Source organism: Pleurodeles waltl, chromosome 2_1 (assembly GCF_031143425.1).
Source record: "Pleurodeles waltl isolate 20211129_DDA chromosome 2_1, aPleWal1.hap1.20221129, whole genome shotgun sequence".
NCBI classification, from domain to species: domain Eukaryota; kingdom Metazoa; phylum Chordata; class Amphibia; order Caudata; family Salamandridae; genus Pleurodeles; species Pleurodeles waltl.
This window is the reverse complement of record NC_090438.1, coordinates 161933434-161957698: the sequence shown is the minus strand read 5'-3', so window position 1 is coordinate 161957698 and position 24265 is coordinate 161933434. Positions and strand designations below refer to the sequence as shown.

General features: G+C 47.5%; 1 protein-coding gene across 4 annotated transcripts in view; it reads left to right on the top strand.

Moving 5' to 3' along the window:
- STAG2 (STAG2 cohesin complex component) overlaps nt 1-21431 on the top strand; it is a 987179-nt gene extending 965748 nt beyond the window's left edge. For all 4 annotated transcript variants that reach the window (XM_069211859.1, XM_069211886.1, XM_069211877.1 and 1 more), the window contains exons 34-35: nt 8421-8498; nt 19654-21431. In XM_069211859.1, the coding sequence (XP_069067960.1) occupies nt 8421-8498; nt 19654-19677 (102 nt within the window). In that variant the 3' untranslated portion in view covers nt 19678-21431. The remainder of the gene's footprint in view (nt 1-8420; nt 8499-19653) is intronic.
- Nucleotides 21432-24265: the final 2834 nt, after the last annotated feature.

Here is a 24265-nt window from a genome sequence, read left to right as displayed (position 1 = left end):
CCTCTTGTTCCCAAACGCACTCTGCTCCTCATTTCCCTGCGATAGTACTGGTTAGAAGTTGGAAGTACATGGTCCTAGAAGGGACTTTTTCTTTTAGCTCCATCTACTCTTCTCTCACCTTAAAATATGTTTATGTATTTCCCACTGAGAAGCAACTTGTAATGATCATGCAGAGAACACAGCTTGAATCCTGAAATATGAACACACTTTCTGATGGTTACTTAGATCTACAGATTCTTCACGTTTGAGTTTCTTAGGCACCTGGCTGGATCTGGAAACTACTAATGCAGCTTTCTGTCGGCAGTAGCGGCCTCTGGTTCACTCTTGATACCAGACGTTGAGTTGTAGTGACGTAATTGGAGATGTGTAGTTCCTGTCCTGACATCAGTTCATTTTTTTCTGCACCTTTCTACTCGGGCTCAGAAATTCTCTGCTCAATACTGAGGTGAAAAAACATTAGCTCTTCAAACGTTTATTGGTGCAGTCCTAGGGCCATGTCCCCACCAAACATTTCAGGGTTCAAACTCTGCTGCATTTGTTAACGGCAAATGTCCACTATAGACCAACATGCGGATTGTCTGCAGTGCCTTGTTTCAAGGCACAAATCGCCTCTTATGGCCTGTGCCAAGTAGGAAAATCGGGTGTCGGATGTTCAGGTCGCGATCTAGAGCCAGGACGAGATCCAGATTTTCCTCTAGCTCCTTTGTCCTAAAAGTCTCAGTGGGAGAAGTCATCATAAGAAAAAGAAGCACTCCTCTTTTCCCAATAAAGTGAAATTCAGTTTAAGTCTCCACCTTGTGCCCCACTTCTCTAGAGCCTGAGCTAGTGCCATTGTTCCTTAGGACTCCACTCCCAGCGCCTATAACTATGACATCCTGCGCAGAGTTCTGGCATCGGGGGGGAGGGGAGCAGTGCTTAGTTTGTAAATAAAAACATGCCAGTGCCCAAAGCCCTCCTTTAATCCTGAAGCCATCTCAGGCCTCATCAATCCATATAAAGCCACTCCTTGCCCCTTCAACTCACTCTTGTAGCTTTCTACTTTCTCCCTTTGTGACGCTTTTTCGTTTTTCTCTTCCTCAGTCTTTCCCATATGTGTCTTTTGCTCGCAGCAAATGCTTGAGGCAAAAGAATAAGCGCCTGCCCTAAAAAAAAAAGTGCTGATGCTCAGCACCAGAAACAACAAGCACAAATTAAGCACTGGAGGGGGAGGCATTTGGTGCTCTGCTCAAGACCGTGCTTCAGGCCTCAGTGTTCCCCTTACCTGCCACATAGGTTCCTTTTAGTCCCATTGCCTCTATAGGCACTAGCCTAGCGTGTTGACCCCAGTTCCTTATTTTCCGTGCTCAGCGTGGTTCCAAATTGAGCTCCCCTCAGCCATTTCTTGAACAACTTTTTTGATCTTTTTGTTAACAATCGACTTGTGTGCCTTTTCTATGCTCTTTTTTGACAAATGTCTCCCAAGAAATCGACTGGTTTTAAACCTTGTGTTGCCTGTCACAGGCAAATGTCTGCTCCATACCCCTACTTGGTGTGATTTTGGTGTCTTGAGCAGGACCACAAATCCAAGGGGTAGGAAGTTGGCTCTGTATATACTATCTCAAAGGTAGAGATAGTGCGCAGAGAGTCCAAGGCTTCCCCTTAGAGGTTGATAGTGTCAAAGGTAGATAATTCTAATTCTCTATTTTGTGGTAGTGTGGTCAAGCAGTATGCTCATCAGAGGGTAGTGTTAAGCTTTTGTTGTACACACACACAGGCAATAAATGAGGAACACACACTCAGACTTAACTTCAGGCCAATAGTTTATTATATAGAAAAATATTTTTTCTTAATTTATTTTAGAACCACAAGATTCAAGATTTGAAGTAAATACATAAAATGCAAGGTACTCCACACAGGTAAGTAAGGAACTTTGAATTAGAGCAGTAACATACACAGTGTAGGATAAAATGGCAAAAAGCTATTTTAAAAGTGGACACAGTGCAAAAATCAACAGTTCCTGGGAGAGGTGAGTATTGGTTAGTTTCTCAGGTAAGTAAGGCACTTACAAGTTCAGTTTCCTGGGCATAGGCAGCCCACCGTTGGGAGTTCAAGGCAACCCCAAAGGCACCGCACCAGCAACACAGGGCCGGTCAGGTGCAGAGTTCAAAGGAGGGCCCAAAGCACATAGGTGCCTATGGAGAACCATTGTCTGTGCTCTCGCCTCTAAATTTGGTTGCTGCTATACTTTTACACCCTACAATTGGCATACCTGGTTCACCCATGTATGTCCCTAGTATGTGGTACTTGGGTAGCCAGGGAATTGGTATCCCATGGTCTCCCATGGGCTACAGCATGTATTATGCATTGTATGGGAGCCCATGCAAACTGTGTCTGTACGCCTGCATGAAATGGTGCATGCACCTTTAACTTCAGATATAAGGCTTGCCTTATATCATTGTCACTGCACTTAGATACTGTAACTCACCCCTCTGGTAGGCCCTTCAGCTCAAGTGCATGGTGCATATCCTTAAGTGTGAGGGTACCCCTGAATGAGCAGGGTACCCCTTAAAACCTTCCATTCACTGGGCTTTGTAAGTGTGGGAAAGCCATCTTTAGGTATGTAGCGGACACTGGTCAACACAAGTGGTCCAACTAAATAATGGCTTCCCTGAATCTAGGCATGTTGGTTTTAAACATGTTGGAATCATGCAACTACACCAATTCCAGTGCTAGCTGCATGATCCCATGTACTTCCATGGTTCCTTAGAGTATCCCCCCAGTTCTGCCTGTGCGGCCTTACGGGGTCTGGCTGCTAGCCCATGCTGCTGTCGACCCCAGACACTGTTAGGCCCTCCTACTGGTGAGCCTGGTTCAAGAAGGCAGAACAAAGGATTTCCTGAAAGAGAGAGCTTTGGCCACCTCTCCCTTAGAAATAGGTGTGCCTGGGCTGGGGTGGCCTCTGAGCGCCACCAGACTGCTTTGATGGGCACATTTGGTGCCTTCCTTGCATAATCCGGTCTGAACTAGTTCAGGAACCCCCAGTTCCCGCTCTGGCACAAAACTACACAAAGGCGGGGAGAGGCCACTGGGAGCATCTGACGGGTTAGGCAATGTAAATATCGACCCTCACCCCCTCTGATAGGTGGGTCCACAAGTGTCCTATAGGAAGTTGGCTCTGTATATACTTTCTAAAATGGAGGGATAGTGTGCACAGAGTCCAAGGGTTCCCCTTAGAGGTTGATAGTGGCAAAATTAGATAATACTAATGCTCTATTTTGTGGTAGTGTGGTCGAGCTGTAGGCTAATCAGAGGGTAGTGTTAAGCATTTGTTGTACACACAGGCAATACATGAGGAACACACACACTCAAAGACTTAACTCCAGGCCAATAGTTTTTAAATAGAAAAATATATTTTCTTCATTTATTTTAGAACTACAAAATTCAAGATTTGAGGTAAGTACATAAAATGCAAGGTACTTCACACAAGTAAGTAGAGAACTTTGATTTAAAACAGTAGTGTGCACAGTTTTGGTAAAAATGGCAATAAGCTATTTTAAAAGTGGACACTATGCAAAAATCAACAGTTCTTGGGGGAAGTAAGTTTGGTTACGTTTCTCAGGTAAGTAAAGCACTTAAACAGTCAGTCTTGTGTGCATACGTAGCCCACTGTTGGGGGTTCAAGGCAACCCCAAAGCCACCTCACCAGCAACACAGGGCCGTCCAGGTGCAGAGGTCAAAGGAGGGCCCAAAACACATAGGCGCCTATGAAGAACAGGGGTGCTCCTGTCCTAGTCTGCTTGCAGGTAAGTACCTGCGTCCTTGGGAAGGAGACCAGTGTTTTTTTTTTTTTTTTCTTTCTGGGGGGGGGGGGGGGGGGGGGGGGAGTTAGCACGGGGGGGGGGGGGGGGAGTTAGCACGGGGGGGGGGACAGAAGACCACAAAATACACCCTCAGCGGCACAGGGGCGGCTGGGTGCAGTAGGCAAAGTAGGGTAGGCTATTAAAAGCAATGGAGGGACCCAGGGGTCACTTAAGCGATGCAGACAGAGCACAGGGGGGCTTCTCGGGCCAGTCATCAACTGAGCTAGGATGAGAGCCTCCGCATGTTCACTCCTGCACTGGTAGGTTGTTCCTCTCGGTCCTGGGGGCTGCGGGTGCCATGCTTGGTCCAGGCATTGTGTTTCTTTCTTTCCAGGCAGTCACGGACAGGGGGAGCTTCTGGATCCTACCTGCAGGCGTCGCTGTGGGGGTGCAGGGAGGTCGACTCAGGGTGTCCACGTCGTTGGAGTCGCCTGGGAATCCTCTCTGCGGTGTTGGTTCTCCTGGACTCGAGCCGGGGGCGTCGGGTGCAGTGTGTGAAGTCTCATACTTCTGGCGGGAAGAGAGAGTTCTTTAAAAGTTGTTTCTTTGTTGCAAAGTTGTTGCAGGTTCTGAACAGTGCTGCTGTTCTCAGAGTTTCTTGGTCCTTCGGGTTCAGGGCAGTCCTCTGAGACCTCAGAGGTCGCTGGTCCCGGTCGTATGCGTCGTTGTGCAGGTTCTTTGAGTCTGGAGACATGCCGTAGGGCTGGGGCGAAGTCAGTTGTCGTCTCTGCGGGGCTTTTAGGAACAGCACTCCTTCTTTCTTCAGGTTGCAGGAATCGGATTTCCTCGGTTCAGGGTCACCCCTAAATAATAAATTAAGGGGTGTGTTTAGATCTGGGCCGAGTAGCCAATGGTTACTGTCCTTGAGGGTGGCTACACCCTCCTTGTGCCTCCTCCCTGAGGGGAGGGGGACACATCCCTATTTCTATTGAGGGAATCCTCCAAACTCAGGATGGAGGATTTCTAAAGGCAGGTGTCACCTCAGCTCAGGGCACCTTAGGGGCTGTGCTGACTGTTAGGTGACTCCTCCTTGTTTTTCTCATTATCTCCTCTGGCCTTGCCACCAAAAGTGGGGTCAGTGGCCGGAGGAGCGGGCATCTCCACTAGCTGAGATGCCCTGTGGCGCTGTAACAAAAGGGGTGAGACTTTGAGGCTCACCGCCAGGTTTTACAGTTCCTGCAGGGGGAGGTGAGAAGCAGCGCCACCCAATACAGGCTTTGTTCCTGGCCACAAAGTGCAAAGGCACTCTCCCCATGTGGCCAGCAACTCGTCTGGTTGTGGCAGGCTGGCAGAAACTGGTCAGCCTAACACTAGAAGTCGGATTGGTATTGAGGGGGCATCTCTAAGATGCCCTCTGGGTGCTTTGTGCAATAAATTGCACACTGGCATCAGTGTGCATTTATTGTGCTGAGAAGTTTGATACCAAACTTCCCAGATTTCAGGGTAGCCATTATGGAGCCGTGGAGTTTGTGTTGGACAAACTTAGACCATATACTCTTACGGCTACCCTGCACTTACAATGTCCAAGGTTTTGCTTAGACATTGTAGGGACATAGTGCTCATGCACATATGTCCTCACCTGTGGTATAGTGCACCCTGCCTTAGGGCTGTAAGGCCTGCTAGAGGGGTTACTTACCTATGCCACAGGCAGTGTGAGGTTGGCATGGCACTCTGAGGGGAGTGCCATGTCGACTTAGTCATTTGCTCCCCACCAGCACACACAAGACGTGAGGCAGGGTGCATGTGCTGAATGAGGGGTCCCTAGGGTGGCATAAGACATGCTGCAGCCCTTAGAGACCTTCCCTGGCATCAGGGACCTTAGTACCAGTTACAAGGGACTTACCTGAGTGCCAGGGTTGTGTCAGTTGTGGAGACAAAAGTACAGTTTAGGGAAAGAACACTGGTGCTGGGGCCTGGTTAGCAGGGTCCCAGCACACTTTCAAATCAAAACTTAGCATCTGCAAAGGCAAAAAGTTAGGGGGTAACCATGCCAAGGAGGCATTTCCTTACAACTACCCTCTGCTAAGCTGAACGTCTCGCCCACACTACCACAAAGTGGGGCAGTAGTTCTTTCCACTTTTGCCTATGCAAACCAGTTTGGCATCCACTGGACTTTCTGCACAATGTACTTCTTTTTAGTGCACCATATAAAGAGCCAGCTGCCTACACCCACTGACTAATTTTCCCACCTTTCTTGGTGCCAATGGGCCTCAGGGCAGAGCGTGGCTACACCCAGGGCTGGAGGAGCCGAGGTTTGCAAACCAAAGCCAGCAGGACCTTTGAAGCCTCTTGCCTTGGGGTGCAGATCTGCTAGTCACCCTCCGGGAGTGGGTGACAACACCCCTCTCCGGAGCAGGCTTTGTTTCTGACAACTAAGATTACTGGCTTTCACCTTCAGGTGGGTTAGAAACCTGTCTGTGGTGGGAGGCTGCTCATGACCATTCAGCCAACACACTCCGAGACTAGTGGGGTTCGTGGGGGGGGGTGGGGGCCTAAGGGTGGCATAATACATGCTGCAGCTTTTAGGGACCCTTTCCATGCCGTAGGCACTAGGGTTTTGCAGAGGAGTGTGGCAATTGTAAATATTTTTACCTGTTTTTAGGTAAAGAGCACTGGTACTGTAGACCTGTTTAGCGGGGACCTAGTGCACCTCAGTCGAAAAACCTCAGTACCACTGAGCAAAAAATTGGGGTGACCACATCAATAAGGGCACTTTCCTACACTCCGTTTCATCTGAGTCATTCTTAATATGGTGCCCTTTCGGGCCCGTTCCTTGGAACAAGTCCACAGCATTTGTGTTATCATCCTGGTGTTTCAGCTTCAATCCCTGGTCCTAGTGAGGATGGCTCTGAGACTTCTTGGCCTACTGACCTCCTTCATCCTGCTCGATGACCATGCCATGTGGCATATGCATGGGCCACAGTGGTATCTGAAGTCTCAGTGGGCCCAGTACCAAGGCAACCTCTCCGATTCTATTCAGGTTTCAAAGGAAACTGCAAAATATCTGACATGTTGTCTGTTCAACCGCAACTGGCAGAAGACCCCTCTCCCTACACCTGCCCAGAGCTCATGGTGGTAGCAGACCCTTCACTGCTGGGTTGGGAAGGTTATATGGGTAAATATTAGAAGACTCTAGTCTCTGGTGAAAGTTTGTCTGCACATGAACCTTTTGGAGTTGCAGGCCATTCTCTTGGCATTGAAAGGCTTCTTAGCGACCATCAGAAGGAGGCTGGTTAAGGTCCTCACAATTACACCATTGTCAAGTGGTATTGAACAAGCAGGGCAGTGTGGGGTCCTGGGCTCTGTGGCAAGAGGCTCTAGACTTGCCTGAATAGTCAGGACATCTCCCTCATCCTTCATCACATGGCAGGGTCTTTAAATGCCAGGGCAAACAATCTGAGCAAGTAACGCCTAGCATTGTTCTTCAAGATGTTTGCATTTTTGTTACTTAAATTAAAACCAATGCCCTCACCAACATTCCAATGTTTTAAACCCTGTAGATAGTCTGTGATAGATTGAATCTGTACTGTCTCTTGTTGCCTAAATAAAACACAAAATATTACTCTCCTTTCTGGAATGATTCCATGGATTTTTCGCAAAGGTGCCATCAGAGTAGCGTAAAAAAGTTAATCTTCTACAAGTGATAGCAAGGCTATAAATCAAAAGCAGAGCATTAAGGAGTCTCGGTCTCACACTTCCCCTTTAGGCCCCTTTTCTATGTATTTAATGCTACACCCCGTTCTCTTGGGGTGTAGCATTAAATGAGTGCTTTTCAAGAAGCCTTTTGTTTTTTTTGTTTTTTAAATCCGCTTCTGCCCAAATTCTCTTCTGCATCTTTAGGCACTGCTACAGTTCCTCTGACTTAATGTGTACCTAATTGGCTCTATTAGAATATCAGAACTGATTTTGGTTTCCCTCAATGTGGTTTGTTCGGAGATGGGTTTGAAACCAGTGAATTTATTAAATATTCCCCCAAAACACATTAAAGATATGATTCTTAATACAGAAGAGACACATGCAGGATGATATACTTGAACTAACTAGAAAGAATTTCCGAGCAAAAGGCACTTGTTGTGAAAATTATCTCTTTGGCACAGCTTTGGATGTTTTGTTCCCATGTGGGCTTTCTCAATTAAAAAAAGCAGACATTTTATACTCAAGAAGCACTCACACGTATGCCTTTGGCAAGACTTGCAAAACGCCATTTGCAGATTTCATAGCACCTGAAGGTCCTAGCATTGTTTTGTCATAGCTGTGGTGAAGTAGCATATGTGATAGAGATGCAAGTGCTTCAGTGCAAGCTAACGTCAATATTTGACAGACGAGTGAAAGACCAAGGCCATATTGCTGTGTAAAGAGTCATTACTGAATACTATCCATGAGACTAGTCTGATAGATTTTCTGCGTATATGTAGTGCATCATTTTTTTCACCCATGACCATTAGTTTGCTTGCTTTCATATTATTTAAAGACATATTGAGAAATGTCAGTGTTTGTTTCATTGGTTTGTGTATTTCTTTGTGCTTCTTAATTCTGTGGTACATTTTACACCACATGCTTAACATTACATTTGTCTTTTAGCCTCCATCAAAAAACAGAAGAGAAAGAACGGAACTCAAACCAGATTACTTTGATCCAGGTTCTATAATGGATGAATCAGTAAGTTTGTTTATTCTGATGATATATTATGGTGTAGGCAGAATTTTGTCAGCATGGGATCTGCTTCAAAATGGGATTCTTTATTTTTGTTTTAATAATGTTCACTTTCTTTGATTAGCACCTCCCCATCTGTTCTCCCTCACTCAGTTAAATCACCTTCAAGGGAACATTATCTTGAGAGATCTTCACACAAAATTTGCTATATGAAATTATTTTTATCTTCATAGACAATCCATTTCCCTGGACTGTTCGGAGTCTGGCTGCAGTTCGCCAGCCCCTGTTTCTTGACATCAAGCCATTCCATGGTACCTAAAAAGTGGATCAGTGTGTTTCAGTCCTTCTGCCAACCTTACGTTGGTCAAGGCCTTGTGGCAAGGGATAGCGTTTCTGCACAGGATGGCCTGCAACCCTCTGAGCTAGTCCTCAAGAGAGTCTGAGGGGTTATTTAGGGGTCGTCCAAACCGGTAGTACTTGATGACTCAAGAGGCTTCAACACCATGCCTTTATGGGCTTTGCCCAGCCATTTATGCATTCATGGGCTTTTCCCTCGGGACTTATGTTGATGTGAAAACTGGCTCGGACACCTTCCCTCATTCTCTTGGGCTTGTCTTCAGCACCTTTCCCTCATTCTCTCAGCCTCTTCTTCAGAGCTGATTTCAAAAGTGACAATGCCTGTGAAGCCAGCTCCAATGCCTGCTAAATACGTTGGATGAAAGTGTCTGTGGTGGAGAGCATAGTTGTCTTTAACAATAAACACTATTGTGAACTCCTCTGTAGGAAAGCACCTTTTTTGGCATGGTTCGCCCCCACTGTGTGCATGATATCGGATTTAATTTCAACTAAAAGTGCACTTCATTCCTACTAACCAGGTCCCCAGTACCAGCTCTCTTCCCCTAAAACTACACAGTTGTTTGCCCAATTGGCAAAACCTTTAGCACCCTATGTATGTCCCTAGTAAATAGTACCCCTGGTACCTAGGGCCCGGTCTACTAAGGAGGGTCCCTAAGGGCTGCAGCACTAATTGTGCCACCCTAAGGGACCCCTGACCAAGCCCATGGCAAGCTGCTACTGCAGGCTGTGGGTCTTGGTGCAGATAAAAGTGAATACATGACAAAGTACACAGCCTATAATATATGTACGTCATCCCTCTAGCATACCTTAGAGACCTAAAAGCAGGGTGCATCATATTACATTTAAAGGCATGTAGCAAGCTAGATTTCTATATATTGCACTAAAATGAAGTACACTGTGCCTAGAATCCAGTGGATCCCCAATTGGTATTGCAGAGGCAAAAGTAGATATGACTAATGCTCTATTTTGTGGTAGTGTGGCCAATCAGTTAGGCTTATTAGAGGGTAGTGCTAGGCCCTTGTTGTACTCACAGAGGCAATAAAAGACACACTCAAAGAATAAATCCAAGACCAATTTAGAAAAATTGCATTTCTTTTTATGTTTCTTACCCAAGAACTTTTGCAGTCTGGTAAGTAGATTTTCAAGCATAAATACTTAGCAGTTTCAAAATGAACACTTAGTGCAATTTTTCAGTTCAGCATTGATAACCTATGGGAGGGAAACAAGTATGCAGTTTTGCAGGTAAGTACACAACTTACAAATCCAGTCTTCGGGGTTTTAGGTCAATATTAGGCAAGGTTCAAATCAGTACAAACAGTGCACCCACAGCAGCACAGGGGCTGCCAGGTGCAGAGGTCAAGTTCAGAGTCAGGTGCCCAATGTTAACCTATGGAGATTGGGGGTGAACAAAGATGTACCGCTCACAGGTGAGTAAAGCAGTGTCAGGGGTCGATCTCCTGGGGTTAAAATAAGTACAAGGGGGACCACAATGCAGCACAAAATATACCCCCTCAGCGGCACATGGGTGGCCAGGTGCAGAGTAGCAACACAGTGTCAGGTGCCCAATGCCAACCAGTTGGGCACATCACTTTTGGAAAAAAGCTGCAGGCTCAGGCTGGAGGCTGAATGAAGAAAACCCACAGCTGCCCCGATAAGTTCTGATGCAAGGGGACATAGAGACACAGACGGTCCAACTCTTAAGGCCGAAGGGCTCCTAGTGCAGGTGTGTCTTTCTGCATCTGGAGCAGATTACCAGGCAGGTCGCAGTTAGGGAAAGGTTGAGGCTCCAATCTTTGAGGCAGCGTCTGGCAGTGGTCAGCCCACAGTGGACTCTGACTCAATTGCTGAAGAACCTTCACAGGACCGGTGGGCTACTTAGACTCAGTTAGTCAGTTGCAAAGGTCTGTCAGGACACTGTTTTGCGGTCAGGGCAGAGTTCTTTTCTTTTAAAGTTGTTTCTTCTTGAAGGTCCGCTGTTCTCGGGAAATCTTGCTCTTTGTCGAAGGCAGGCAGTCGTCCCAAAGCTTTACAGGACGCTGGCCTGCTGGACAACTCGACTTTTGGTGCAGGATTGTCGAGGGCTGCAAACAAGCAGGTAGTTGGTATCGGTAGTCTTCTCTGCTTGTGCGACTCTGTAGTGTCCGGCTCTTCTTAGGTTGTCAGGAATCTGAGCTCTAGGGTTCAGGGGTGCCACCTAAATACTGAATTCAGGGGCGTTATTGGGAGTGCCATGTGGTAGCCAGTGGGCTGCTCCCCTTTGGGTGAATACACCCTTTATGACCACTTACGTTGGGAACTGGGCAAAAGCCCAACCCTACTGGCTAATTTCTTCCAAGCATGATTGAGAAATTTCAGAAAAGTGGTGTCCACTTTAGTTCGTCCTCCTTGGGGATGGGACTGGCATGATGTGGGCACTCCACCCGATTTAACTAATTTCCCGCCTGTGCTGCTGCCAAAAGTGGGGTTGGGACAGGGGAGCGGGTCATCTCCACCATCTGGAGAGACCTGGGTCCCATTACAAAGGCGGCACCGCCTTTGAAGCTCCACTCCCTGCCTGTGAGAGAAGGTCGCACCTCTACTGTAGGAAGTTGGCTCTGTATATACTATTTCAAAGTAAGAAATAGTGTGCACAGTCCAAGGGTTCCCCTTAGAGGTAAGATAGTGGCAAAATTAGATAATGCTCTATTTTGTGGTAGTGTGGTTGAGCAGTAGGCTTATCAGATGGTAGTGTTAAGCATTTGTTGTACACACACAGGCAATAAATGAGGAACACGCACTCAAAGACTTACTCCAGGCCAATAGGTTTTTATATTGACAAATATATTTTCTTAGTTTATTTTAAGAACCACAGGTTCAAGATTGAAAGTAAACACATAAAATGCAAGGTACGTCACACAGGTAAGTTAGGAACTTTAAATAAAAGCAATAACATATACAGTCTTGGTTAAAATGGCAATAAGCTATTTTAAAAGTGGACACATTGCAAAAATCAACAGTTCCTGGGGGAGGTAAGTAAAGGTTAGATTAGGAGGTGAGTAAAACACTTACAATTCTCAGTTCCTGGGCGTAGGCAGCCCACCGTTGGGGGTTCAAGGCAACCTCAAAGTTACTAAACCAGTAGCTCAGGGCCGGTCAGGTGCAGAGGTCAAAGAGGTGCCCAAAACACATAGGTGCCTCTGGAGAACAGGGGTGCTCCAGTTGCAGTCTGCCAGCAGCTAAGTACCTGCTTCCTCGGGGGGGGGCAGGTCAGGGGGGTTTTGTAGAGTACTGGGGGGACACAAGTAGGCACACAAAACACACCCTCAACGGCACCAGGGCGGACGGATGCAGTGTGCAAAGCAGGCATCGGGTTTCAGGTAGGAAACAATGGAGGGACACGGGGGTCACTCTAGCGGTGCAGGCAGGCACAAGGGGGGGGGGCTTCTCGGAACAGCCACTACCTGGGCAAGTCAGAGGGTCGCCTGGGGGTCACTCCTGTGCTGAGGTTCGGTTCCTTCAGGTCCTGGGGGCTGTGGGTGCAGTGCTGGTTCCAGGCGTCGAGTCCTTGTTACAGGCAGTCGCTGTCAGGGGGAGCCTCTGGATTGTCTCTGCAGGAGTCGCTGTGGGGGGTCCGGGGGGGTTGTCCCCGGCTACTCATGGGGTTGCAGTCGCCGGGGAGTTCCTCCCTGTGTTGTTGGTTCTCTGAATCTCGAGCCGGGGGCATTGGGTGCAGAGTGTAAAGTCTCACGCTTCCGGCGGGAAAAGTGAGTTCTTTAAAAGTTGAAGAAAAGTTACAAGTTTGTTGCAGGTTGTTGAGCAGAGCCGCTGCTCACAGGAGTTTCTTGGTCCTGGGGGGCAGGCCAGGGCTTCAGAGGTCGCTGGTCCCTGTTGGATGCGTCACTGGTTGCTGGTTTTCGCCTCAGGAGACAGGACGGTAGGGCTGGGGCCAAAGCATTTGTCGTCGTCCGTCATCTCTCCAGGCTTGTAGGTCAGCGGTCCTTCTTCTTTGGTTCAGGTTGCAAGAATCTGATTTCCTGTGTTCTGGGGTGCCCCTAAATACTAAATTTAGGGGTGTGTTTAGGTCTGGGAGAGCAGTAGCCAATGGCTACTGCCTGGAGGGTGGCTACACCCTCTTTGTGCCTCCTCCCTGTGGGGAGGGGGCACATCCCTAATTCTGTTGGGGGAATCCTCCAAAACTAAGGTGGAGGACTTCTAACAGCAAGGGCCACCTCAGCTCAGGGCATCTTAGGGGCTGTCCTGACTGGTCTAGTTTTCCTAATTATCCCCTCCAGCCTTGCCGCCAAAAAGTGGGGGCAGTGGCCGGAGGGGTGGGCATCTCCACTAGCTGGGAAGCCCTGTGGCACTGTAACAAAGGGTGGGTGAGCCTTTGAGGCTCACCACCAGGTGTTACAGTTCCTGCAGGGGGAGGTGTGAAGCACCTCCACCCAGTACAGGCTTTGTTCTTGGCCACAGAGTGACAAAGGCACTCTCCCCATGTGGCCAGCAACTCGTCTGGTTGTGGCAGGCTGGCAGAAACCGGTCAGTGTAACACTAGAAGTCGGATTGGTATTCAGGGGGCATCTCTAAGATGCCCTCTGGGTGTATTTTACAATAAGTTCCACACTGGCATCAGTGTGCATTTATTGTGCTGAGAAGTTTGATACCAAACTTCCCAGATTTCAGTGTAGCCATTATGGAACTGTGGAGTTTGTGTTTGACAAACTCCCAGACCATATACTCTCATGGCTACCCTGCACTTACAATGACTAAGGTTTTGCTTAGACACTGTAGGGGCATACTGCTCATGCACATATGCTCTCACCTATGGTATAGTGCACTCTGCTTTAGGGCTGTAAGGCCTGCTGGAGGGGTGACTTACCTATGCCACAGGCAGAATGAGGTTGGCATGGTACTCTGAGGGGAGTGCCATGTCGACTTCTCCCCACCAGCACAACAAGCTGTGAGGCAGTGTGCATGTGCTGAGTGAGGGGTCCCCAGGGTGGCGTAGGACAAGCTGCAGCCCTTATAAACCTTCCCTGGCATCAGGGCCCTTGGTACTAGGGGGTACCAGTTACAAAGGACTTATCTGAGTGCCAGGGCTGTGCCAATTGTGGAGACAAAGGTACAGTTTAGGGAAAGAACACTGGTGCTGGGGCCTGGTTAGCAGGGTCCCAGCACACTTTAAATCAAAAGTTGGCATCTGCAAAGGCAAAAAGTCATGGGGTAACCATGCCAAGGAGGCATTTCCTTACAGTGGTCCTGCAGGATGCCCGTTTGTATGTTCCCATCCTGCAGGCCCATTGGTGCTACCTGTGGTTCGGAGTGGGTAGGAGCATTTTCAGTTTGCTGTGCTTCCCTTAAATCTCAACAGTGCCACTTGGGTGTTAATGAAAGTGAAGGGTGGTTGCAGCACATCTTTGGAGGTTCTGGATTTTAGTTAGGTTGACTCTGAGACTGCCAAGACTGATGGCTGCCTGCATCTTGTTGGCCAAGCATGTCAGGTGGCATATGCAGGTGCAGTGGAATCTTAAATCTCAGTGGACCCAGCATCAAGGCAACCTCACCAGGTTCCTGTGGAGACAGGAAAAGACCTGCAGTGGTGGTGAGTGAACTATGATTCGGTTTGCGGCAGACCCCTCTCCCTTCCCCACCTAGAGCCGACAGTGGTGTCTGCCTCATTGCTTCTGGGTTGGGGTGACCAGCTGGGAGAGATGGTGGTCAGAGTCCCAGTTCCATCTCAAACTTCTGGAGCTGAGGGCCACCCGCCTGACGTTTAAAGCATTCCATCCATTAGGGAAGACTGATCAGGTGTTCATGGACAACATTTGCCTGGTGGTGAAACACCTAGCAGTCTCCTTGAATGCTAGGGATCACCAGTGGCAGTTATACCCAGAGATATAATGCAAAGACACTTAGCATATGGGGAGAATCTTAGCTTGATCTCTGTGCCACCACTGACAAAGCAGAATGTCAGCACTTCTGTGCATTGGAGTTTCCAGTGGTTTTCACATTGAATGGAACTCTGGACTCAGTATGCCTTTTCACTGATACCACTTCAGTCGCGAAATAGCAAAAAAAAAATCAGTAGTGACCAGGCCCAAGTCGACCTAGTGGTTTCAGATTGGGCGTGGAGCATATGGTATCCAGAACTCCTTGGCTTGAGCATCTGTCTTTTGATTGTGCTGCCCCTCCAGGAGCATCTACAGTACTGTTGCAACAGCAGGGCAGGATTCTGCACCCGGGCCTCACGATCTTCACCTCCATGCTTGGAGATCGAGTGGCAGCAACCACGTTTGGTCTTAATTTGGAGATGGTTGATGACATATTGGCAGCCAGGCATCTCTTGACAAACTGTATACGCCTGCTGTTGGGACTGATTTGTGGCTTGGTGCAGCACTCAGCAGATAGACACCCTCCAGTTGAGGTTATCTGAGGTTTTGTTGTTTCTTTTGGCTCTTGCTTGGCAAGGCTTTGCTTTGGGCGCAGTTAAAGGTTAACTTTTGGCTTTATTATGGCTGCCAGGTCAGCCTTCATTATTAGACGCAAGTTATGCATTTTGTTTTCTTCAAGGGATACAGTTGTTTCCTCCCTCTCTCTTTGTCATGCCACAGTGAGACCTTAACTTGGTCCTTCAATTCCTGATGTGCACCCCTTGTGTGTTGATTCACTTTGTCCCTTGTGGTTTCCCACCCTCAAGACAGTGTTCTTTGTCACCTTGATATTGGCACGGCAAGTGAATGCACTTAAAACTCTGTGTCAAACCACCATACATAACCTACTTCCCGGACAAGCTGGTATGCAGACATACGCATCTTTTTTCCTGAAGTTGTGATGCCGTTCCGCGTTGATCAGTATAACACCTTACTGGACTTATTTGCTCTACCTCTTCATTCTAGGAAATAGAGATTCCATCACCTGGACCACAAGAGTGCATTGAGCTTTTACATAAATCGCATCAAAGAACCTTGGGTGGACGTTCAGCTCTTTGTGAGGTTCTCTTTAGTATTAAAAAGACATGGCTGTGCAGAAGAGAACTATCTCCCATTGAATTGTGCTCTGCATTAACATCTGCTACGTACTGGCCAAAAAACAGCTTTCAACAAGACTCCTTGCTCAATCTACAGGGGCCAATGCTACTACCACAGAGTTGGCCTGGGGCGTGCACTTACTGGACTTTTTTTTAGGTGGTACCATACATTCACAAAGCACTATTGTTCAGGCAGCCAGGGTAACCAAAAGGGACATTTTGCCCTCTCAGTCCTGTATGGCTGCAGGAAAATGGCTCCCTGTTGCAGTAACCCCCCCCACGCACACATGCACACACATGCACACACATGCACACACATGCACACACATGCACACACATGCACACACATGCACACACATGCACACACATGCACACATGCACGCACACACACACGCACACACACACGCACACGCACACGCACACACACACGCACACGCACACGCACACGCACACACACACGCACGCACACACACACACGCACGCACACACACGCACACACACGCACGCGCACACACACGCACACACATACACGCACACACATACACGCACACACATACACGCACACACATACACGCACACACATACACGCACACACATACACGCACACACATACATGCACACACATACACGCACACACACACACGCACACACACACACACACACACACTTTGTGCCTGATATTGATGCTCTGATTTGACTGAGAAGTGTGCGGGGACCCGGTTATCCAGGCCCCAACATCAGTGTTCTTTTACTTTAAAATGTACCATTGTTCCTCAATTGGCACATCCCTGGCACACAGTTAAGTCCCTTGTAAAAGGTACCAGTGGTACCAAGGGCCCTGTGACCAAGGGAAGTCCCTAAGGGCTGCAGCATATGTTGTGCCACCCTAAGGGACCCCTCACCTAACACATGCACAGTGCCATTGTAACTTGTGTGTATTGGTGGGAAGAGAAAAGCAAAGTCGACATGGCATCCCCCTCAGGATGCCATGCCCACAAAATACTGCCTGTGGCATAGGTAAGTCAGCCCTCTAGTAGGCCTTACAGCCCTAAGGCAGGGTGCACTATACTACAGGTGAGGGCATAGCTGCATGAGCAATATGCCCCTACAGTGTCTAAGTCCATTCTCAGACATTGTAAGTACAGTGTGGCCATATTAAGTATTTGGTCTGGGAGTTTGTCAAAACAGACTCCACAGCTCCATAATGGCTACACTGAATACTCAGAAGTTTGGTATCAAACTTCTCAGAATAATAAACCCGCACTGATGCCAAAATTCTCACAGAGGGCATCTTAGAAGATGGCCCCTGTAATTTACCCAATCCCTCAGTGCAGGACTGACTGGTCAGTGCCAGCCTGCCACTGAGACGAGTTTCTGCCCTCCTGGGGTGAAAGCCTTTGTGCTCTCTGAGGACAGAAACATTGCCTGCACTGGGTGGCGGTGCTTCTTACCTCCCCCTGCAGGAACTGTAACACCTGGCTGTGAGCCTCAATGGCTCATGCCTTTTGTTACAGCACCCCAGGGCATCCCAGCTAGTGGAGATGCTCGCCCCTCTGGACACAGCCCTCACGTTTGGCGGAAAGCCCAGAGGAGATAATGAGAAAAACAAGGAGTCACCCACCAGTCAGTGCAGCCCCTAAGGTGCCCTGAGCTGAGGTGACCCCTGCCTTTAGAAATTCTCCATCTTGGTTTTGAGGATTCCCCCAATAGGATTGTGGATGTGCCACTCTCCCCTCAGTGAGGCGGCACAAAGAGGGTGTAGCCACCCTCCAGGACAGTAGCCATTGGCTACTGCCCTCCTGACCTAAACACACCCCTAAATTGAGTATTTAGGGGCACCCAAGAACCCAGGAAATCAGATTCCTGCAACCTGAAACAAGAAGGGCTGCTGACCTGAAAGCCCTGCAGAGACGACGGAGACAACTGTTTTGGCCCCAGCCCTACCGGCATGTCTCCTGACTCAAAGAAAACTGCACAGTGATGCATCCGACAGGGACCAGTGACCTCTGAAGCCTCAGAGGACTGCCCTGAAACCCAAAGGACCAAGAAACTCCAGAGAACAGCGGCACTGTTCACCCACAGCAACATTTTTGCAGCAAAGAAGCAATTTTAAAAGAATTCTCTCTTCCCGCCAGAAGTGTGATACTTCACCCTCTGCACCTGACACCCCCGGCTCGAGCTCCAGAGAAGCAACTCTACAGGGAGGACTCCCATGCGACTGCGATCTCGTGAGTAACCTGAGACAACCCCCCCGGACCCCCACAGTGACGCATGCAGAGAGAATTCAGAGCCTCCCCCTGACCGCGACTGCCTGTAACAAGGAACCCGACGCCTTGACTAAGCATTGCACCTGCAGCCCCAGGACCAGAAGGAACCGAACTTCAGTGCAGGAGTGACCACCAGGCGACCCTCTGCCCAGCCCAGTTGGTGGCTGGCCCGAGAAGCCCCCCTATGCCCTGCCTGCACTGCTAGAGTGATCCTCGGGTCCCTCCATTGAGTCCCATACAAATCCAGATGCCTGCTTTGCACACTGCACCCGGCCGCCCCTGTGCCGCTGAGTGTGTTTTGTGTGCCTGATTGTGTTTCCCCACCCCCTCACCCCCTCAGTGCTTTACAAAACCCCCCTGGACTGCCCTCTGAAGACACAGGTACTTAACTGTAGGCAGACTGGAACTGGAGCACCCCTATTCTTCGTAGGCACCTATGTGTTTTGGGCCCTCCTTTGACCTCTGCACCTGACCGCCCCCGTGTTGCTGGTGTGGTAACTTTGGGGTTGACTTGAACCCCCCCAACGGCGGGCTGCCTATGCCCAGGAACTTGAAATTGTAAGTGCCTTACTTACCTGACAAACTAACCATCACTTACCTCCCCCAGGAACTGTTGCTTTTTGCACTGTCCACTTTTTAAAATAGCTTATTGCCATTTTAACTAATACTGTGTATGTTACTGCTCTAATACAAAGTTCCTAACTTACCTTTGTGGAGTACTTCGCATTTTATGTATTTACTTCAAATCTTGAATCTTGTGGTTCTAAAATTAAATTAAGAAAATATAGCCTACTGCTCGACCACACTACCACAAAATAAAGCATTAGCGTTATCTTATTTTGCCACTATCTTACCTCTAAGGGGAACCCTTGGACTCTTTGAGATAGTATAGACAGAGCCAACTTCCTACAAAGACTTTCTGATTAGAGGCCATTCACAACCCACCTCCAAAAAGGTACTGCTTTGGTATCTATTCAGTAGGTCAAAAATCCATGGCTGGATGTCTCTATCGGAAGAGGAAGTTACTTACCTTTGTAACATTATTTCTGGTAGAGAGACTATCTACTCGCAGATTCCTCACCGACCCTCCCATGCTCCCCCTTCTGTGATTGGACAATATCAATTTTTACAATCCCAAGTCTAGGAATCTGCACACTGGTCACACCAATTTGCTTTTAAGTGGGTTTGTGGACACTCAAATAAAACTGATATCAGCGCTTAGCAGTGGCACCTGTGTAGTCTCTGCACATAATTTAAGCAGTGGAAGGATGTTGGTGCAGAGCGGTAGGATGCCAACTACTGGTGTCGTGGTACTGCTGTTTCCGGATCCAGTCTTATTCCTGTGGAATATTCAGAAAGTGAGGATTCTTTGGCTAGATAGTCTCTATCAGAAATGGCATTACTGAAGGTAAGTAACTTGTTTTATAAGTGGGTCTGTTTTATGTTCAGCAGGTTGTGGATTAATGCAAGTGTTATAATGTTCTTTCCTGAGTAATAGTTAAAACAATTCCATTTCCTTTTCTCTTTTTAGGTCCTTGGAGTGTCAATGTTTTAATACCAATTCAGCAGTTGAATCTGTGGTGAAATCGTTTTCTAAGTGAAAAGATAATTTTTAAATACAAAGTTGTGGTAGAAACAGTGAAATTCTGTACAGTTTTTCTCTAAGGAGAATATGACATGCTTACCAAGATTAAGTGCATTGAGGGGCAGTTTTGTTTGCCTGAAAAAATGAAATGTAAAGGACAAGTAAACAACTGGAGGATGAGCTACATGCGTTTTGTTTTTAAATTTTAGCTATTTATGTACAATCAGGTTTTTGAAATGAAGTATTTCCCCACCTTGTTTTTCTTCGGTCAAAAGATGTTTTGAAGTGCATAGTACAGAGTTGAAACTATGATAAACTTGTTTCCAGTGTACTACCTAGTCAAAACCTTTAATGGGCGTCTGATTACATCAGGAAGATAAACCAATTAATGGATTGCATTTCGATCTGAGAGAAACTGACAGTTATGAAAATAGATGTTCAACGTTTAAGCTGGACTATTATATATGGAAGTAAAACTTTCAGGCTGACGTTGGCTTTCTTCTGAGGAACTTTGAAAACATTTTCATAACCAGGAAGTTCTACATAAGCAGTCTAAGGAGGTCCAGAATCTGGCACTGCCAGGGAGTGTCAAAATCATCCAAGCTTTCCTAGTAGTAACCCTGAATGTTTGCTTGTCCTTTAAGAAAAAAATGTAATGTTGTGAAATTCCTTCCAGTAGTGCCACTGTATTTTGTCTCCAAATAAAAGAAGCTTATTGTAGAATGTTTGCAGAAAAATTCTAAACAAAAATTATACAGCTTAATAGAGTGTGGGAATAGGGATCTAAATTTTAAATAAAATTATATATATATATATAAATTGGTGCTGATTTTATAATTGCGCAGTTTGTTTAGTTTTTTCTTACTTTTAAATTCCAACTTAAAATGAGATTTCAGAAATATATTGAAATGTAACAATGTTTGAAAGAAAAGTGTGAAAATGTCATGCTTTTAAAATGATTTCTAAAATTTGTATTTTATATTGTTTTATCTATCTGTCTTTGCAAGCAGTCTTCAGGTAAATATCATATTTGCAGGTTACAGTACATTTCTGTATGTAAATTAGTTTTAATAATAAAACAGACACTGTAAAATTCTTTTAAAGCTAAGCTTTAAACATAGTTTTGTCCTTTCTCAAATAACATAGTCCTAGTTTTGCCATTTCATCATCATCAATTTGCAATGCCTAGGCAGCTAAACAGCATTTTAAAGAAAAAGAAAATAACTTATTTTACATGTGTATATTTTATGTCCATTGTTTATCATTTCTAAAATGATTTTGATCATTCCATGCCTTACAATGCTTGCCATAAGCACATTTTTCTATTTGGTCTAACAAACATCTGGCTGGGGTAGCCAAATTACACGTTATTATGTAATTATTTCTTTCCAAGTCGTTTGGATAACATTAAACCGCTTCTACATATGTTATCTTGAGTAATGTTTTTAAGTCAGAGTACTGCCTATATAGTTTTTCACACCACTGCAATTAATGGAACTGCTGAGGACTTTGTACATACGATTTTAAACTAAGTTGAGTTTTCCTACTCTTAAATGAGTATTTCTTTGTGAAAGCAGTTCTTACAGCTTGTTTCAGCCAGCTAAAATGTTTTATATATTACCCTTAACCTATTGTCCTCCACATTCTATTGTCCTATTTACTGTTTTCTGATTTGTATTTATGTCTTGAGACAGTAACTTTTTGAATAAAAAGAAAACACAGTACATTGTATGTTCAGTTTTTCTGAATTCAAAAGATGGAAGGTGGCACCAAGTTTAAGCTGTGCCTCAGGTGGCCATTGCATATACGTTGTTACAGCAATCGGTTTGTTTTCAGATGCAGTTTATAATCTTATGTAATTATTGTTCAAGTTCAACCCGGGTTAGGAGTAGTAACTAATGCTGTATTAACAATTTCAGTAAAACATATTCCCCATTACAATTGCCTAAAGAATACATCTGATAACTTCTTCTAGTTGCAGGTTCCTTACCTTAGAATTCCCTCTACCCCCTCCTCCGCCCAGGCGCCAGACTGGATCTGTAGATTTTTTTCTTCGAGCAATACCCTAGCACATCGGTAGGTGGTGTCAGTCGACTCTGAGGGTGCCTTTGGCGTTGTAGTCATCGAGATGTCGGGAGTAGAATGTAGACGCCACCTCAGCACAGTGACGTCAGTCATTTATTTTTCGTGCCACGCAGTGATCTGAAGAGCGCTACCCTGGTCTCTTTTTTGACTGAGTTCTACTGTTTTGTCGAGTTTTTTGGTGAGTTTTTGGTGCGTGGAGATGTCCCTGAAGACTGTTTTCAAGCCGTGCGAGGACTGGCACCGCATGATATCGGTGACTGTTCCCCATCGGGTCTTTATGTGGTGCTTGGAGGGCGACCACGACCCAAAGTCGAGCGGTCCCTCAAGCTCATGGAGGCCCGGTGCTCAACTACGCATAGGTCCCAGTCTCGCTCTAGGGGAAGGTCTCGACCGTTCGCAGAGCCGCTACCATTCTTCCTCCAAGTCTTCGGGCACAGGTAAGATGAACTCGAAGCGGTCCCTTCACCCTTCAACTTCACCCCGTCGCTCGGCTGATGCGATGCAGGAGGAGCGTCGACCCTTGAGGCCTGTTTCTGGGTCTGCTCTGCGCTTCCCTGAATTTCCAGGAGCCAGAGCGACCCCTGCCCAAATAAAGGAGTTTTGTGGGGCCGTGCACCTCATTTTTGGGCAGGCCAATCCTGATACGGTGTCTTTGGGCCCAAAGGGTTTGGTCGGGGGTCCTTCGGGTTCTGCGCCAGTGGCTTTGGCTCGGGCCACCAAAGTCCCCTCCGGATCCTCTTGCGGAACCGCACTGATGCTGTTCGTACCACTGAGACCTTTCCTGGTGCCGGTTCGATTGTCGACGCTCTCACGGCTGGTGGTTTCTGCCATTGACCCGGTCCTTATCCCCGACGACTTGGAGTCTGAACGTTGTCGGCAGACGCCGTCTGTCTTCGATTGGACCTCCTCACCCAGGTTGAATTTGGACCCTTTTCCTTATGGGTACGAATTCGGGGAAGGACTGGAGGGGTCCCTGGACGTTTAAGAATACCAGGATGACCCATCTTTGAACTGGGCACTGGAATTGGGCGAGACCAGTGGACTGGGCACTTCTCCAGATGCTGGCATGCTGTCTCCTCCTACCGTGGCTACGGCAAAGGGAGCAACTTATGCTGTGGTGATCAATAGGGTGGTGAGGTCCTTGGCCTTGAGCTGCCCTCTGTACAGGTCAGGTCAAATCTCCTGACATTGCCATTCAATGAAGCCCTCACCGATGTCCTTTTGGGTACTTGCTCCAAACCTAACACAAGGGCTCCTGTGAACAGGACTATTACACAACACCATTGGCCCACCCAGAACAACCCTAAATTCCTGTTCCAACACCCCATGCCCGAGTCTTGTCATCCAGGCTTCCTCTTCCTCAGGCGCATTCCCTTCTGCCCCCCAAGGATAGGGAATCAAAAAGGTTGGAACAATTTGGGGAAAACAATATTTTCTTCCTCCAGTCTTGCGCTGCGGTCTGTGAACATAGATTGTCTTTTGGGCCACTATACCCACACTCTGTGGGGTATGGTCGCCCAAGTTCTGCTGCGGATACCGGAGGAGACCCGTGCTATTGTCTCCCAAGCTGTCAACGATGGGAGAGATGCGGTGAAGTTCACAATCTGATGTGGGCGCGACACGACCAAATCTCTGGGCAGATCTGTTGCTACGACGGTGACCTTGAGACGCCATGCCTGGGTGCGTACTTCAGGTTTTTCGGGGAATGTCCAATAGTCTCTTCGGGACATGCCCTTTAATGGCTCCCATCTCTTTGGAGACAAGGCGGACACAGCCTTGGAGAGATTCAAGGACTCCCAAGCTGTGGCTCGGTCCCTTGGCTTTCTGCTGCCCCTTACCCCCAACAGCCTGCCTTTCGCCCCTTTTGTTGCCACAGTAGGGGTTACCTGTTGCGTCCCCAACCCAGCCACCGTGCCACCATGCTGTTCAGCCACTGAGTGGCCGGGGATGCGGAATCCCTCATGGGCGTGGGACAGGGAACCAGAGGTCTGCCCAGTCCACCCCTGCCCCTCTTGCAGCCTCCAAACTCTCCTAGTCCGTCCCCTCACTCCAGGCAGATTTTGCAGATAGTTTGAGAAGGGCTATTCCCTCCCCTTCTAATCTGCCCCACCAGCCATGCCTCCATCAGTCAGCCAACTTACAGAGGATCATTTGACACTTCTCCGCCAGAAAGTCGCAGCTCTCTTTGCCAAGGGATCCATAGAGAAGGTCCCTGTGCAAGAAGTAGGTTGTGGTTGTTATTCCAGCTACTTTCTGGTGTCGAAAAAGGACAAGGGCTTACGTCCTATCCTAGACCTTCAGGACCTCAACTACTTCCTCAAGAAGAAGAAATTTAAAATGCTCACCCTGGCTCAGGTCCTGCCTGCCTTAGACCCAGGAGACTGGATGGTAGCGTTGGACTTGCAGGACGCTTATTTCCACATTCCCATCCTGCCTGCCCACATACATTACCTGCTATTTGTGGTAGGTCACG